The sequence below is a fragment of the Clupea harengus genome, chromosome 15 (assembly GCF_900700415.2).
Source record: "Clupea harengus chromosome 15, Ch_v2.0.2, whole genome shotgun sequence".
NCBI lineage: Eukaryota > Metazoa > Chordata > Actinopteri > Clupeiformes > Clupeidae > Clupea > Clupea harengus.
The window spans coordinates 523934-537500 of NC_045166.1; the positions used below are offsets into that span (position 1 = coordinate 523934).

The 13567-nt window shown below is 45.0% G+C and overlaps 1 protein-coding gene across 2 annotated transcripts in view; it reads left to right on the forward strand.

Annotated features, from left to right (window-relative positions):
• prima1 (proline rich membrane anchor 1) overlaps positions 1-13567 on the forward strand; it is a 38868-nt gene that overhangs the window by 24036 nt on the left and 1265 nt on the right. For both annotated transcript variants that reach the window (XM_031581639.2, XM_042709907.1), the window contains one exon: positions 12136-13567. This exon is cut by the window's right edge and continues 1265 nt beyond it. In XM_031581639.2, the coding sequence (XP_031437499.1) occupies positions 12136-12238 (103 nt within the window). In that variant the 3' untranslated portion in view covers positions 12239-13567. The remainder of the gene's footprint in view (positions 1-12135) is intronic.

Here is a 13567-nt window from a genome sequence, read left to right on the forward strand (position 1 = left end):
ACTGATTTCACTTTTTCTCTCATCTAGCTATTAACAATGTGTGTAGCTGAGATGTCACGGAATAACCCAAGCTACTGTACCAAGACATGCGTGTCTGTGTTTCTCTCTCTGTTTTCTGTGGAGATCTAGCATTTCATTTGTGTTGTGTAATCATGTTGCCTTCATTATGTGATAGTGGTGCTGTGCTTTTTCTGTACGTTTAGCCTTGATCTGGTCCTGGTCTCAGGTTTAAAAATGATTGTTCAAACTAAATAATTTACTAATGAATAATTCTACATCTTTATTAATATTGCAGTGTACTCAACTCAGATTTATAGGTTTGTTGAATGTTATGTTTAGTTAAGTGAAGACATTAGCATCACTTTATCTAGTTGCTCACAAATCGTGTTGCTGCTATGCTGAAATGCTGCCAAAGTGTGCATTTGTTGTGCTGTGTTAAGAGTGGGATAGTCAGGATGTAGCATTTCATCGTGGTTGCAAACTGGTACATTTCCTAGATGTCCTGAAAATGTTGCATGATAATTTTGAAGGGGCCCTTTGAATAGGTGTAGCCCCAGGGCCCCTAGTGTTCCTAATCCGGCCCTGGTGAATATGGACAATGCAGTGGCTTTTAGGAAGAAGGAAATGTGTTCAGCTTGCATTTCATAACCCAGCAATTTGCACTATCCGTTTTAGTGGGGGTTGAATGAGGGGAATTGAATGCAGTACTGAGTATTTACCTTTGAAAGACTTGTCTCTGTGTTGTGAGAGGTCATAAAGTCACTAGCACAGTACAGCTGTGGCACCGCAAAGTGATTATCGCAGCAACTTTCAGAAGCAGAGGACACCGGGGGGGGGGTGTGGTGTGGGCGGGGGTGGTGGTGGGCGGGGGGGTGGTGGTGGTGGTGGTGTGGTGTGGGCGGGGGTGGTGTGGTGGTGGTGTGGTGTGGTGTGGGCGGCGGCTGCTGCTTTTGCCTGCCACGCCATCAAAACCACCAGCCATCGTTGCCTCAAACCACAGTCATTATTTATGAATTCATTTGCAGAGTCACTACGCCTGCGCCCATCTCCCAGGCTGGCGAGAGAGGGGGGGTTGGCCGTGGCCTTAGGGGAGTGGTGTGACCATGCTGTCACGTGCACAGACGGCTTCTGATGGAGGTGTAGTTTAGACAGACACAGCTGATTTGTGGCCTGATGTTAATGCCGTGTGCCTCATTGAGTAATGGAGGGAGCCCAGTGCAGGTTCACTATCGGCTCAATTCATTACCCCGTCGTTACTTATTCATTTACTGCCATGTAAGAGCCATTTTAAAAGTTGGGTCGAGTTCACTTGTTCCATAACCATGAGTTCCTCCCCCCCCCCCCCCCCCCCCCCCCCAGTCTTCAGCGCCCATGCACCTTTAATGAGACCCTTTAAAAGCAGTGGCACCTCAGGTGACCTGGGAGATGTGAGGAAGTCGCTCGTGTGTGGCGTGTCACGTCAGCTCGTAGGTGAGAAGGCGTTGTGACATGGCGCCACGGCCACGGTGGAACAAAAGAGAAGGCTACCTCATCAGGGCCAGGAAGAGGAAATAACCTCGGACAGCCATGATCGCTCACATAAGCAGCAGGAAAAATGGGTCGTCTGTAATTCACTGTAGTCACGCATGTATCTGTGGGGGTTACATCTATGCCCCGCAGAGTGACATTGTCATGGTATGATAAGTGATGGAGCCAAGTCGGCCCCATAGGCACTTCAGATAGTAGTATGCCGACACTAAGGCTCTTACTCCAACAGACCAGCCCTCTATCCATATATTGCCCTCCTTTTTCTTATAGTCCTTCCCTCTTTCCTGTCCCTTTTTAATTTGTTCATTAATTATGTTTATTTTCACCCTGCAATATACTCAATATACACAACTGCATAGTCCGTCGTCTCAGTTGTTTCAAAAACAGAACTTTCCATCCAGGCCATTTTAATCTGATTTGGAACTGTGTAATAAGGAAATAGCCTAGACCTGCAAGATAGCACGTCTCGTATGGAGTGGAGAACACACAAAGGCGTGGTGTTTGTTCCAAGCTGCTCCAGATGGAACTGCGAGTGAATTATCGCATTCTGGGTGTGTGATTTACAAATGTTTGTTGTAACAGCCAATGAGGCCACAAATGACTCTTCTGATGCTTTGCGGTGGCAGAAGTCAGTCAAGTAAAAACATTTGGGTGGTTGCTGGCTTATATATCACACCAACGCAGAAATATGCTCACACAGACTCCATGCAGGAGCTGCCGGCTCATTCTTCAATATGGAGTCATTACTCCCCATGCATAGGCAGTCATTTAAATCAGCCTGATTGAATTCATTTGTAACGTGTAAACATTTTTATCTCTGTTGCTCTCACCCCACTTCCCTCTCTTCCTCTTTATCTCTCTGCCTCTCTCATTCCCTCCCTTTCTCTCTCTCTCTCTCTCTCTTCCTCTTTATCTCTCTGCCTCTCTCATTCCCTCCCTTTCTCTCTATCTCGCTCTCTCTCACACACTCCCTGCCCTGAGAATTTGGGTGGAAGCAATGTTTTCCCCAATGGGATCCTCAGCTGGCAGCTTTTTACCACCTAATGAGCATGCTAAGTCTGCCAAACCACAGCCATGTTTAATGTCCCCCTTTAAGTGCACATGGAAATCATCATTTAGACACAGCCAATGACCTATGCAGTGAAAACGGCCCTCCTTTAAAGCCAGACGGTCAGGCGGGGTTTAGCACTGCACTAATCGTCCCATTCAGAGGCATATAGACACGAGTCAGCACATCAGCATCTGCTGCGCGCTGGCTTATTGGAATGAGTTTGGTGGCATTAAGTGCATTCAAGGAGAAAGAGCTTCAGCACTGGTGCTGCTTCATACACACTGGCACCGCATAGAAGTGGAACAGAGAGAGGGATAGAGACAAGAGGGGGGAGAGAGAGAGAGAGAGAGAGAGAGAGATGGAGGCAGAAAGAGATGGAGGCAGAAAGAGAGACACACTATTGTTATGTATACTCATTTTTTTTTCTCCCCTTGTCGTCTTTGTTGTCTCCAGTGCTTTAGGGGGTAGGAATTTATTTGTCATTGTTGTAAAGCGTATTACAGCTCTCAAGCGAGAAAAATCAGAGATAGCCAGAAAGAGAGAGAAGAGGAGGAGGAGGGGGGGGTTGTGCATTGAGGTATGAGGCTGGAAGAAAAAGAGGAAAGTGCAATGCCCTGTGATATTTGTTCATATTCATCATGAAACCAGAGCTCACTAAGATCCTCTCGTGCTCCAGGTTTGTAAGCCACCCCAAGTGGACAGCTGTCTTGGCCAGCCTGAGTCCCCAGTGCTGGATGAGACACGAGGATTGCCTTTGTTGTGCCAGCCTGTGTGGTGTGTGTGGCGTACATGCAGTGCTGCTCAATGCTGTCGCCCAGAGTAACGCTCAGCCCTGGCCTAAAATAACTCCGCTTGGACTGCAGTCACAGGGGAAATGCATAGGTGCTTGTGATGGTGGCTGCGTCTGCTGTCTGCGAGAGGCGTTAGCAGACTTTAGCGCAGGGTTACTGTACAGTGATGGCGTCCACGTGCATTATGAGATTGTGTACCATGAACAAAAAACACGGAAGGATATGAGTCAGCATCAGCATCTTTTATTCTTTCTTTCCTTACGTGAAAAGACAAATATTTGACCCTTTATTTTTCCCGTTTTGATGCACGATCATGCAGATGCATTGCATTGCTTTATGAAGGCCTCGGCGAGCTCGTGCCTCATATGTGAATGGAGCCCCGTGATGAGTGATAGGGCAGAAGGGAGATGGGACTGAAAGGTCAGCACCAGGGGACTGTTTAGTGCTCTCCCACTGGCTCTCTGTGGCCGGCTGTAATTGGATGCAATAGTCAATAGCAATGAGCTGGAGTGTATGGCTTCTGTGAGCGTGTGAGTCAAAAGAGCCCATTGTGGCGCTATATTTAACTCCTGCGCTGCACCCAAGACATGGGCTTTCCCAGAGAAACAACACTGTAGCCCTGCTCTAGAGGAAGGGCTGGAGGAGGAGAGGGGGGATTGAAAGCAGGGCTTGAAAGATGGAAAAGATACAGTGTGTTTGTGTGTGCTAAGACTGACTGATGTCCCCTGCTTCTCTACACTGTCTGATCATGTCTTCCTTCACCATGGGCCACATTTACAAAGGGTTTTTCTGGTCAACATCTAATCCTTAAACACGTGTTAAACATGGCTTGGACGTGCACATCTAATCCTTAAACACATGTTAAACATGGCTTGGACGTGCACATCTAATCCTTAAACACGTGTTAAACATGGCTTGGACGTGCACAGCTAAACGGCCTTAAACACGTGATAAACATGGCTTGGACGTGCACAGCTAAACGGCCTTAAACACGTGATAAACATGGCTTGGACGTGCACAGCTAAACGGCCTTAAACACGTGATAAACATGGCTTGGACGTGCACAGCTAAACGGCCTTAAACACGTGATAAACATGGCTTGGACGTGCACAGCTAAACGGCCTTAAACACGTGATAAACATGGCTTGGACGTGCACAGCTAAACGGCCTTAAACACTTGGTAAACATGGCTTGGACGTGCACAGCTAAACGGCCTTAAACACTTGGTAAACATGGCTTGGACGTGCACAGCTTAACAGCGATGGTGAGTGCAATTTACGATGATGAGTGCAATGATCATCATCCACTTAGCTGTCCACGTCTAATTTAGCTAATCGCACAACGATCAAGTGTTCAAATGATTCACCTGCTGCATGTGCCATTATTCTATTGGGTGAGCCAGACCTGTACTTTACGACTTTCAACGGGCATGTTGTGTGAGTACAGTTTGAAGCCTGCCGTTGGGACATTGCCAACAGGTCCGAAAAGTAATAGAGTTTTAAACATGTTATACTGTATATTATACGTTTTATAGATTTCACAGGTTCAGACGCCAGCGAAATAATTATTTTGAAATGCTATAACGCATTATGACATTTGTCACCAAACTCTTCAAGCAGATTACTCCTATCGGTGAATATAATGAATCTCAGTTGGTGACGACAATGTTTTTCTATCTCCCCTTGAGCAAACTCGACTATTTGCCAACAGCCTGGGCCCTATTCGTCGTAGCTCGTTTAGCGAGTTACCAAGATCATTTTCAGGATGAGATAATATAAGTCCCTCTTTTCCGTGCGTGGAAGCAACTTTGGCTAAATCACCATAGCAACACATCAATAAACTTGAACCTGCTCCAGCGCAGGCTAATTTAAGTGAAGTTGGATAAGCTTGCCACACCCCCGGATAAAGGAGAGATCCCATTGACCAAGGAGCGATATTTGTTAGATTAGCGTTTCATAGAGAGAGTTCTTCGCGATCGCCAAGATCCGTTATTCCATCATGATGAGTTCTTGTATGAGCGCTACCGATTCAGCCGACAAGGAATAATTTATTTACAAGACCTTCTCGAGACATTTATTGCAAACACCACAGCCGAGTCACATTGACTCACTTTTTTGCGAGTGGTACATTTTTGTAGTGTCGGCGATGCGGAGAACAAAGCACTCATAATTATATGACAGTGTTATTAGTACACCATAGCATTTCATTATTGTAGAAAATGATTAAGGTGGACTCATGATAAGAATAGAGAGAAATACACACAATTTCTGATTATTGAATTTCTTATCAATAAATTTACATTTAGTCATTTAGCAAACGCTTTTATTCAAAGCGACTTACAAGGAAATGTAAAACCACACTTGGTAAGGAGGTGAGGGGAATCAAACTAGCAACCTTGCAGTTACTAACCGACTCCTCTACCCACTGTACCAGTCACACTTGTCGGAATGTATACATACATAGATATCACGCCATACACAGCCCCATACACAGCTTCTTGTCTTGCTCTCGCAGCGCTGGCAGTGTTGGATTTTGCCATGATTATGGTCTTGTATTCTTCATAAGCGTTAGTGATCATCTCCTGCTCGCCAGTGAAGAAAAAAGAGGCTCTTTCTTTGAGTTTAGTAGCCATTGTACCATTAAAAAATCATGGTTTTGGTGATCGACCCTTCCCCCTTTTGAAGTAGGACGCAATTGCCCTGCTAAGTTTAGTCTGGTTCTAATAAACAACATTGTTTGAGGGCGGATCAGCCTTGGACGAACCGAGATAGCCTATCCTCAATCATCGCGGTAATTTAAACTGGCTAATGGGACAATTGATCGACTTAACTCAACCACGTACGACGAATACCCCCCTGGACAACTGCATTAGACACCCATTAAATACAAGCAACCATGGACTTTTAAACTTTTTCACTGTCATTTAATAACAGTTGACTAACATTTAAACACCTCTTTGATAATCGTAATTTGGTGATTAAAATTGAACACCTGACCATCAATCACCATGTGATTAGCCAATTTAGACGCATCTAAGAGAAAAACGCCCTTTGTTTTTTCTTCAATGTTGTTGTTGTTGTAGTTGTTGTTTTTCTGCTCCTCTGCCTGCCTGTAATTTGTCAGGGAGACAGTGGAGCAGGCCTGAGTGCTGAGATGCTCCACTTGGCTCACCTTGCCTTTTGTGACAAAGATGATTGGTGTAAACACAAATACTATCAAGTTCAGGGTTGCTTTTTTTCTCAGACATATCCACTGGGAAAACTTACCCTTGGCCAAGGGGTTGTTAAAGAAAATTATGACAAATATCTTTTCTCTAAAACATACAAGCGGAAAAGCTGTGGTATTCTACTTCTGGTTTTGAAAAAGGGTTCATACAGCAGATCTGGAATGTGCTGTTGGTGAATCCATACCCAATCCAAATTCAAAACTACTGCTGAAAGTGTGCAGGTTGTCGTCTTCTGCTGTTTGTAACCGTAATCTGTGCCTCTTCCTAAGTTGGTATTTACAACCATTTACAAATTCTCATGTCCCATAGTGTCATTACTGTGCGTGTACGTGCTTGTGTGTATATGTGTTTGCGTATGTGTGTGTATGTACAGTACAAGCGAATGAAGCATTAATTGTCCTCTATTTTTAAACTCTGTTTGGAAGCAAGAGGCAGTCCTATGTTTTGTTTAACATAGCAAGGCCTCTGTTTCGAGAGCTTTACAAATGCCTGCACAGTGACACGAGCTCTCAAGCTGAATTTATGTGTCTCTGTTGAGTGGCCATGACTCAGCAAAAAAAAAGAAAAACCACAAGGCATGATCTCATTTTCTCCATGGGAAGCCTCCATCGCTGCCTCTATTACATTTGGACTTGCCTATGTTGTGCAGTGTTTGCTGGTAATTACAGTAAATGGCCTTCCAGGAGCCTTGAAAGCCTCCCTCCCAGGACGGGGGCTTGTTGATGTTTATCAGCAGACTCGGCGGAGTGTTGCCTCGCACAAGCCAACATGTGTAATCTACCAAAACAAAAACACCCACAGGTGGACGGCATCGCTCGCTCATGTCTGTAAAATGTGGAGATAATGGTGGCTTTTTTTTCAAGTAGTTTATCTGGCCTTTTTCTGTGCCATTAGGGTTGCCTAGTCCAGTGTAGAAATTACTGAAATGTTGATAATATTTCCATTTGACTGTCAGTACTGACACAGACAAGTAATGAGAAACTGTCTTCCATTATTTATACTAGTGGTTATATGATGGGAGGTGATTTCAGTGTGCCTTAAAGTGCCTTAAGTGTATTCCTTTTTTATCATATTGTACACAATCAGCCTGACAGACCTGCCTGTGAGTGTTTGTGTGCGTTTGTGTATCTGTGGGAACATTTGTCTGTTGCATATGGCTTATTTGTGGTCGATGAACGACTGAACTCTAAATGGTGCGTGTATACATGTCTGTGCATGTGCTGAGCCAGCGATGAATGAAGCCCATGAATCTCAGAATCTGAATGGAGCCGCTCTCAGAAACCCCAGAACCTGAATGGAGCCGCTCTCAGAAACCCCAGAACCTGAATGGAGCCGCTTTCAGAAACCCCAGTGACGGCGCAGCCAGAGCAGCAACCCCTCACCCCCTGCTTTCCATAACTGTGTACACACTGCACTGGAGAGCTGTGCCATTAAAGTTTAATGCCCAACAGCAATGCGCTGTGCCACCACCTGCCATAGGCGTACTACACCACATGGATTATTGAGCGCCGGACAGTGGCGTGAGGTGAGCAAGCAGCCGTTTTAGACCCATCTGGGCTATTCCTGGAGCGGTTTTTTTTTTAGTTTATTTTTGGGGGCGGTGGGGTGTGTTGGGTGGGATCCTCCACGCGTGAATGGAAGTTGGCTACCATAAGAGCAGTCTATGAATAGCGTGTTCCTTAGAATTCCCCATGCACCTGGTTTATTGTTATTCTCAGAGTTAGGAGCAGGGCCCGGTTCATATTGGATGCAAACACGCTCACGCTCACGCTCACCTCAGGTGCTGCTGGGCCAGTAGGCATGATTCAAATGAATTAAATGTGATTTTAGCAATTATGTAGTGCTTTTAAACCACTGATTATATTATCCCTGCCTACACTGTTCAAGAGCGAGCCTGTTATGTAAAATACTCCCCAGGTTTTTGTTCTCAGCTCACTGACTTGGATGCTATGCTAACAGGAAAAAGAAGCAGCTGTTTAATTCTTTTAGACTTTTTTTTTGTTAAAACCACAGGCTATCTCAGTAAGGCAACTCGATAGCTACAGTAGCTGTGTCGCTGATTTGCTGCAGTGGTCCTGGTGAATCAGAACTGTCAGGATGCAGTTTGCCTCATTGTTTCCAGAGAGTTCCCCCTGAAGGACTGGGACCTGCCTCTTTAAAGTATAATGCTTACCACATCTCCCGCAAAACAGCTGGTCCATCTCTGCTAATTGCTCTGTTTCGATTGGCCTCAAATAAATGGCTACCGCTCAGCCATTTCATACTGTACGACTCAGATCTCTCATTTTTCTTGGCCAGAGGATGCATTTTATCTTTCATGAGTGTTTATTTGATCGGGCATTAGGCGGTGTAAACACTATGAATCATCCTCAGAAATGTTTGTGACACGGCGGCCCAAACAACATACTTTATGGCTGTTTATACCAGATGATGAACGTGCTTGTGATCATGAGCTGCTTCTTTTCATAAATATTGACTCCCACCGGCTACATGCGCCCGCCTCATCTGGATCAGCACTTAAGCTGGCTTCTTCCCACGAGAGGAAATACTGCTTCAGAGGACACTCTCAGACAGCTGTTGGACACGGTGACTCTTGGCTGTAACATGGAGCCCTGAGGACGGCTATAGGCATGCAGAGATGTGTGGCCCACGGACAGACATGAGGAGGAGGAAGCTGGGACTGATGATGCTTCTCTAACTTCCTGTCCAATCCAGAGTGAGAACAGAGAGAACAGCTTTTGCCATCTCAAGTTATATCTCCCATGCACCTTTGTGTGTATGTGTGTGTGTGTGTGTGTGTATGTGAGTGTGTATGTGAGTGTGTATGTGAGTGGGTGTATTATGCATGCGCGCTAGACATCAGTCATGTGGCTCAGAGGAATTGGCCAAAAAAGGAAAAGATGTTCCTACAGTCCATGATGTCTATCTGTGTTTATCCCTGTCTCTTTCGTTGTGTTGTCCTGTCTTTCAGTTTCAGAGTGTGTGCGTGTTTATCCCTGTCTCTTTCGTTGTGTTGTCCTGTCTTTCAGTTTCAGAGTGTGTGTGTGTTTGTAAAAGGTAAAAAGGTTAAGGTTGGGTATTTAGCAGACGCTTTTATCCAGAGTGATTTGTGTATGTGTGTGTGCGTTTGTGTTTGTGTGTTAGCACTGGATACAGACACCACATAGCAGGTACTACAGCACCCTCTAAAAGAAAAAGAAAAAAACATGTGGTGGTTGGAGGTAGGTGATTCCCAGAAGTAGGAGAATTTAAAAATAGTCCCCAAATCATTGATCCATTGGAACATGTTAGTGGCAGCTTCCTCTCCCAGCAGTCTCTTCCTCTCCACATCCCTAGGGAGTCCTCCACATTGGCAGCAATAGAAGCTACCGCTTCCCATCTCTGTCAGTGTGCAACCTGGTTCCTATCTGAATAAGCTACATGCTGTCTGTTTGATGGACTAGCGTATGGATTGGGGTAATGACCTCAGAATGGCATCGTAGCCTCCGAGAGGTCAAAGCGGTAAGAGTGTTGGCTGCATCAACGTGATGTGATTTCTTTCTGCATTCTGTTTTTTGTGGCTGCAGTGCCCTTGTGTCTATTAGTCTGGGGTTGGTGGGCTTCCTGCTCTGGCTCATTAAAGCGCCTTTTTGACAGTGCGATAACCACAACTGATATTCTTTTCCTGTCTTTGCAAGAACTCAAGAAAAGAGCTTTGGGTTCAAATATTTGTGAAAAACAGACACACTCTCTCCCTCTTAATGTCTCTCTCTCTCTCTCTCTCTCTCTCTCTCAATCTCTCTCTCTCTCAATGTCTCTCTCTGCCAATTCCCTTTCTGTCTCTTTTCACTTTCCACGTCTCTTTATCTTTCTACCTTCAGCTCTCAGTATTTTCCTTGTACTCTCTGTTCCCCTTCTCTATCAATACTTTTTACATCCCTCTTCTCTTTTCTCTCTCTTCATGTGCATGTCCTCCTGCTCTCTCTCTCTCTCTCTCTCTCTCTCTTTCTGTCTCTATCCTTTGGGAACCTAGAAGATTCAGTCCCCTGGTGTATATCACATGAGGGGGTGTCTTTGTGGGGAAGCCCCCAGGCCCCGGGCTGTACGCACTCGTCTCCGTGGCAGATGGTCCCTGCAAAGGAAATGGATTGTCCCATCAGACCTGCCCAGGGGACATGATAAACAAGTGCATGCGTCTCCTAAACATCCCATCATTTAGATGAGGAACTTTTTTTTTCGTGACTGTAGTTATTTACTGGCTTCCTTACAGATTATTTTCTGTGTCAAAAGAGAGGAGAAGAAGATAAACGAGAACTACAGAATCATTTAAGTTCATACACAGAAATATTTCCTGTGCGCTACTCTTTTGTGTCTTTGTGTCTTTGTTCATCTCTGAATAAAGTTGAAGAAAATAAAAAAATGATAAGACATTCAGCACGTAGCTGTGAAGTGACCTTTTCAGATAATTCAGACCCTTTCTTGTGAAAGGCAAGTGGACCCTTACACTTGCCCGAGAGGGACCCCAACAGGAGACGGCGCCCTTAAAAAGGTCATGTTGTTTTCATCCGCTTGCTTATTTACATCTTCTTTGTGCAACCCGCTTTTAGAAAAGCACAAGACCACAACCACAAACCCCACAGTATCAGAACTATTGGTGATCTCCCATTCAGATGTTAAGATGGAAAGATTCATTAGCATCGGTTGAGTATGTTGGGAGTATGACTGCGTTTTTAACCCCCAACATACAGCTGTTATCTTTCCAAGACCTTTTTTTTTTTTTTTTTTTTCAAAAGGTCAAGTTACCCTTTCCTGGTCTTGTTAATGGAACCTTTTAGATTGTTCCGTGCTTTAACTTAATTATCTGGGCCTTTGGCTCCCAGGGTTACATATCTTGGATCTCTAATCAGAAACGGACAGCAGTGGATGCTGCTGCATTTAGTCTTCCTGCCATTTGGGCTTGTGGGAAGTCATTTAAACAGGAAGATAAGTCAAGTTGATGACCTCCTGCTGCAGTAAATCAGCCTGTGCCATAATGAAGGGCTGTCCTGCTCCGCAGATACAGAGCATGCCTCCCCGAAAACAAACCTTACTTTGATTCATATTTCCAAATGCAAGCCCGTTTAATTGAGTCAAAATGTCCTGATGCTTTCCTAAATAATATGAGAGGAGAATATGAACTGCTTTTTCAGAGCAAGCACTGTTTACACACGGAGCAATGAAAAAATGGAATTGACTGACAGGGCCTCTTTAGTTAATCCTGCAAACACACCTACGCAAATTAAAAGCAATTTACTTAATTATCCCCTAATTTGAAGAGCCCCCCCAGGGCCTCGTTAAGATGTTCCGTATCAGGTTCAACATGGTTGCAGGATGATGAACATCTGGGTGTAAAACCATCAGTATTGTCAGTAGGTCGTTAGATGTTACACCTCCATTTTCAACTTCATCCTAATAAACACTTGATTCAACCCTACAGGCACTGTGAGCACACACGGTGTGAGTTCTCTTGTGAAACATCCCAAGTTACAGATACAAAATAACATGTGGTGTCTCTGTTTTAGGAAACCACTACGGAAGGAGGAGAATGGTACGAGCCGGGGGGAATACGCCATGAGCTCCCGAACCAAGACCACGACGGTAGAGACCAACAGCACTGGGGTATAGGGGCCGCCCCAGACATGATCACGCCTGGCAATCGTCTTCAATGTTACTACAGCCACACTCCCTCTCCTTGCTCTCGACAAGGTCATGGAACGGCAGAAAAATGACACTGGACTTTCCTCGGCAGTCAAGCCATGCCTAGATGCCTAGAGAGAACCAGAGAATTGTATATTTATTAATATAAATATATATATATAAATCTATATCAATCTAAACTAGAGCTTAAAGGAAACAGGGGACTAGACTTTGACATACTGGACTTAAGCCCCGTTGTGGGACATCACCTCAAGTTGGCGAGGGGTGGGGGGTGGGGGGTGCACTGGATGACAGCTGCCAGCGCATGGGGCGAAGCTGTCAGTCCAAATGGCACCTCGGAGACCCCCCTCCTTACCCATCTACTCCTGCAGAGAGTGGCAGGAAAACAAACGCCGGCGACAAAACAAACGCATGCACTTTCTATTAAATGCAACAACTTCTCATGGATCCTACCCTTCTCTCTCTCTCTTTCTCACGCTCTCTGTCTTTCTCACTCTGTCTCTGCCTCTCTTTGTCACTCTCTTTACTGTCCTTTTGTCCCAAGGAAAGGATGGGGTGGGGCAACGAGAGATTCTCCTCCACCTTTTGTAAATTTCCAGGGTCCCGAAAGATGAAGGGATGCATCAAGCCATTGTTGTCTGTGGGTGTAACTTTGACGCACGCTGATTTAAGTCATCACCACCCATGGAATGAGAATGATCCATGTATGCCAAATATAGAACCTTTTTTTAACTACAGCTGGAAGAAACGGTGAATTGTTAAAGAGTGTGGGTTGACTGACTATGCAATTTGAAACAGGGAGTGTGACAAGTGAGCTAGACATGCATTTTAGTAACTAGCAGACAAGGCTAGCCTCTGATGTCTGGCTACGGCTAGTTTGTCCTCAGCTGTGATGCTGAACCGTTACATCAGCACGGCTCAGTCTTGGTTTCTCTCAAAGTGCTTCTCTCATCATGTGTCCATCACTGGCTGACTCACATGATTAACCCAGCACTGGTTCTGCATTAGCCTACACCATGTTGGCAGGAGTAGCCTTTGAATTCCTGTCCTCAGCCTGCGATTCGCTAATATACACATAACTTAAGACTGTTATCTTTGTTTATGGACTTGATGTTGCAAAGGCTTAAATTAGCTTCTGATCCCAATTTCAAAAGGTCATTTTTTTTGTTTTTTTTTGCTCTGCTTCCAGAAATGGAAAATGTTAATTTGCTGGCATTTTGTCTGTGAACAGACATCAACCATTGGTGACTGCTCCCATGATCCAGAAGTGGACTGTTTCGAAACCATCTCAACATG